This window comes from Propithecus coquereli, unplaced genomic scaffold, assembly GCF_000956105.1.
Source record: "Propithecus coquereli isolate 6110/MARCELLA unplaced genomic scaffold, Pcoq_1.0 Scaffold433, whole genome shotgun sequence".
NCBI classification, from domain to species: Eukaryota; Metazoa; Chordata; class Mammalia; order Primates; family Indriidae; genus Propithecus; species Propithecus coquereli.
In genome coordinates, this window is record NW_012150097.1 from 179209 (window position 1) to 184004 (window position 4796).

At 50.0% G+C, this 4796-nt stretch overlaps 1 protein-coding gene across 1 annotated transcript in view; it reads left to right on the forward strand.

Annotated features, from left to right (window-relative positions):
* The window catches only part of FRAS1 (Fraser extracellular matrix complex subunit 1), a 208114-nt gene that overhangs the window by 178831 nt on the left and 24487 nt on the right, over nt 1-4796 (forward strand). The window contains 3 exon segments of the mRNA XM_012653893.1: nt 7-83; nt 1963-2123; nt 4118-4332. Coding sequence (XP_012509347.1) covers nt 7-83; nt 1963-2123; nt 4118-4332 — 453 coding nt within the window.

The following is a 4796-nucleotide window of genomic DNA, read 5'->3' on the forward strand; positions in this document are numbered from 1 at the left end:
GGGACTTCCAGAGGCTTCCAGGCCCAGTCCTTCATCGCCACCTTGAAATACCTGGACGTCAAGCACAAGGAGCATCCGAACAGGTCGGGCGGGCGGGGCGAGTCTCGGGTGTCCTTCGTGTGTTTCCCACGTAGGACAGAGCAGTGAGCGATGCTTCTGCAAAGTAAAGATAGTGGCGATAAAGGCTTCAGAAAGACTTTGAGTTCTTCAAAGGCCCCTCAGGGTCTGGCCCCTGCCTGTCTTCCTAGCTTCGTTTCCCCCGCATTGGCATTTCCATCTGCCCGTCCACCCGCAGTGAGTCCCGGGTCACGTCCTGAGGGCTCTGGACTCGTTCGGGCTGCGTCCTTCTGCCGTGTTGTTAACCCAGCAACCCCCACTGGCTCCCATGGGCTGTTGTGAAATCCTACTGTCCTGCAATACCCAGCTCGTGGCATCTCTTCCAGGAACATTCCCATCATCTCCCCAGTTTAATTTGGAGGCTCCTCCAGCTGCATAGAGCTCCTTTCAGAGCATCGTTATTCATTCTCTCTGCCCCCATAGTAGACGCTAAGACCTTAAGGGCAGGGACCGTGATTATTCGTTTCACTTGTCCTCTGCCTAGTACGGCGCTTCCCGACACCTAAGAGGCACTTGCTAAATATTTACTGAACAAGTGAGTGACAACGCTATATAAACCATGGGCCACTGGACTTATTTTTCCCTGTGCCACCGTGATTTTAATGGGAGATGGATATTTTCATTTTTGCATAGCAAAGAAGAATTTGCGTATGCCGTACATATTTATTAAACATCGTAATATTTAAACGTGTCCCTTATTGAACAACTGAGTTCAGAGAAATGGCGTCCTTTGCATGGGGAAAAAACCAGTTTTGAATGTTTTGCCAACAACATAAAAATCCCTCTTTTTTCCTAACAGAATAAAACATATTTTTGCTAAAGAGCAATAACAGAAGTACCCAGGGTACATTTCTAGAAAAAGGGTCCTCCTCTTCACACCAAGTTTCTGAGTCCTTTTAAACATGTGGCTCTCTGCTCAGAGACACAAGCTGTATAAACTCAAAACACACTTTCAATAAACATGCTCAAAATTTAAACTGGTGCAGTGAAAAAGCCACAGCTCGTAAATGTAGTTCTGTCGGGTTGCAGTCTTCACCGACATTTACTAAGTTCGTATTTTATTTAGAATTGTATGCTGTATGCTCTGGAGAAACAAAAGAAGTGAAGGAAGTGTTCCTTGTCCTCATAGTGGAGAGGGAAGATAGACAAAGTCTGGAAACACATAAGAAATAGCAGCCAACATGAATAAGTCACAGAGTTCCCAGCACAAAGACTACCTAAGTGCAGAGGCACAGATCGGGGGTCAGCAGGCCGAGGCCGGTGAGGGCCACGCACAGTGGCGTTGGTGGGACTTACAGGGAGAAGGAAGAGAGAAGGTGTTTTCAGCTGGGAGAGGCAGTGTGAGTAGCAGGTTGCTGTAATTTCTAAAAGATTTGGCTTAGTGGAGAAATTGGCCTTAGATCTTAAAAGCTCAACGGTGTCTTTTTGACTCAAACAAATACTTAAAAAGAAATATGAATGTCAACCCTCCCCAGGTTCCACAGAAATTCGCTGTCACAGAGCAGGAAGCAGCTTTAGCTCCTGAGAAAACAAGAGTTCCACTGAAAGCAAAAGAAAAGTTTAAAGTAATCTGTGGTTGTGACATTATCTTTTCTTGCATAGAAAAAATAAAATCTGTGGTTCCTGACTGCTCTCAGTCCTGAGTCTAGAGGGTCTCTCGGAACAGAAAACAACCCCGTATGTGCATCCACACCCTGTGTCCAGACAGAAATCCCACGTGGAAAGCTTCAGGAAAATAAATCGATAATTCATTGGTGGAGACAAGTTAGGTGGTGAGAAAGCAAAGCAGCCTACGGACTGTTTGCAGCAGCAGCCTGACATTCATTTCTGCCCTTTCTCCCCCAGAATCCACATTTCGGTGCAGATCCCACACCAGGATGGAATGCTGCCCCTCGTCTCCACCCTGCCGCTGCACAACCTGCATTTTCTGTTGTCCGAGTCCATCTACAGGCACCAGCACGTCTGTTCCAACTTAGTCACCACCCACGACCTGAGAGGCATCTCGGGTGAGTGGCGAGTGGCTGGTCTTTCCACACCGGCCCCGTGCGGTGGCTCTCAGGATGTGGCCGGGTGAGGGGGGCTCTGCGTTTCGTGTTTCTCCATCCTCAGAGTCTGCATGTTGGTGGTTTTCCTTCCTAGCAAGCACCCAGACAGGCCACTCAGACAAGGGAGTGAACAGGAAAAAACAAGGACTTTGGAACCAAACTGATGTAGGTTCAAATCCTTATTCCACTGTCTGCACAACTGAAAAAACACAGTTGACCTCTCCAAGCCAGCGTTGTCTTAGGCAGAACACGAGAACAGTGATTGCTACCAGTCCAGGTCAGGATGAAACGCACTGACCTTTTTAAAGTACCTACCGCGGCCGGGCGCGGTGGCTCACGCCTGTAATCCAACACTCTGGGAGGCCGAGGTGGGAGGATCATTTGAGCTCAGGAATTCGAGACCAGCCTGAGCAAGAGCCAGACCCCCATCTCTACTGAAAATAGAAAGAAATTAGCTGGACAACTAAAAATATATAGAAAAATTAGCCAGGCATGGTGGCGCATGCCTGTAGTCCCAGCTACTCAGGAGGCTGAGGCAGGAGGATCGCTTGAACCCAGGAGTTTGAGGTTGCTGTGAGCGAGGCTGAAGCCATGGCGCTCTAGCTTGGACAACAGAGTAAGACTCTGTCTCAAAAATAAATAAATAAATAAAGTACCTGCCGTGGTCTACTGGAGTTGGGTCTACGCTCCAGAATTCCATTATAGCAGCATCTTTAGAAAGGAAAGTGCAGATGTTAGATGTCGAGGAAGGGGTCCCCCCAGAGCAGGAGCTGAGACGGAGTTCGTGGCCATCAGACCTGATAAAAGGAAGGCGGGAAACAGGATCGGGCAGAGGGAGACGTCAGACTGCAGCGCAGGCAGCCACGCACCTCTGTGCTCGCCGCGGCAGACGTTTTTATGAAGAATCCCGTCCGTGTCCGTTCACCTCGGCAAGCGCGTATCAAATGCGTGTTTCCTCCCTTCACAGCTGACGGTCACTGAACAGTGTGTTTGAAGACAGAAATGCATCCTATGTTCCTTCATAGTCAGTAAAGCGTCACCTTTGGTCATGACGGTCGTTCTACAAGTTAGTTGATTGTAGATCATTCGTCAGTGACTGAGCTACACTTGCAAGTCGACCTGGTCCACATATGCAGCTGGTGGAAGAAACATACTATGTTTGAAGACTGACACTTCGCACCTCTCTCTGCTTAAAAACAATTAATTCCAGACACGTTAACTGGGTACCTCGTCCTCGTGGGGCAGGGGGCTGGGTGCTGGTGCCACGCATTCTAAGAAAGGCATTAACTCTTTTTAAAATACTACAGTTGTTTTTAGTGCTACAAAAATGTTAACCCTAATATTTTAAAATTGTATCTATATTCAGCTCTCTGCTGCATAGAGGTCTTCCTTAATCTAGAACCATCCACTCGTTTGGCAGCGTTTGATTCCATATATGTTGCCTATAACAGCTGAGGGTTGTTGACTAACATTGTTAGTGAGCTATTTTCCCCTTAACACAAAATTAAGACTTTTTCCCCAGGAGTTCAGAAACCACAGGAGGGAGGGAGGAGAGAGAGTTAGAGGTAGGTTCGCCGGCTTTCTCTGAAAGTTGTTTATAAAATTGGTTTTAAAATAATAATTTATCAGCGAATGATAATACAGCAAAACCATTTCTTCAGGGCTGGTGGTAATGTCTGTGAGGAAGGGAACTAGACTTTCCAGGTGGCTACCATGTGTTCACCTGTCGTTCCCAGGTCCCCGTGTCCGCTTCGAGGCGAGTTCCCCATTCAGCACCTGGCTCCTCGCACACCCTCACTGCGTGTTCACGGGAGCCCCGAGTCGCTCTGTTGATAGGGTCTGCGGTGACCAAAGTGCTCTCAGAGTCAACAGGGCAGAAGGGCGTGGTCCTCTCCCAGCCAGCTCCTGGGCATCCGCAGACCGAGCGACCTTTCCTCCTTCCTCCCCTCCCGCAGAGGCAGGGTTCCTGGACGACATGGCCCAGGACAGCACCGCCCTGGGGCCCGGCTACGACCGTCCCTTCCAGTTCGACCCCAGCGTGCGGGAGCCCAAGACCATCCAGCTCTACAAACACCTGAACCTGAAGAGCTGCGTGTGGACCTTCGACGCCTACTACGACATGACCGAGCTGATCGACGTCTGCGGGGGCTCCGTGACCGCCGACTTCCAGGTGGGCACTGCTGGGCCTGGCCGAGGGCTGCCTGCACGAGGGTGCCACACCCAGCCTCGGTGGTTCCTGATGCACCTTGTTTAGCGCTCTGCACCCAGAGCTGGGTATCCGACCCTGGGAGACCTCTCTGTAAGTCTCTCAAGCAAGATCTCGGCAGCACCATGGCTGGAAAAGGCCCTCAGAGTCCTCTAAACCAGTTAATGCGGAAAAAGTCACTGTCTAGGCTGGGCGCGGTGGCTCACACCTGTAATCCCAGCACTCTGGGAGGCCGAGGCAGGTGGATCGCTCGAGGTCAGGAGTTCAAGACCAGCCTGGGCAAGAGCGAGACCCCGTCTACTAAAAATAGAAAGAAATTGGCTGGACAACTGAAAACATATAGAAAAACTTAGCCGGGCATGGTGGCGCATGCCTGTACTCCCAGCTACTCGGGAGGCTGAGGCAGGAGGATCGCTTGAGGCCAGGAG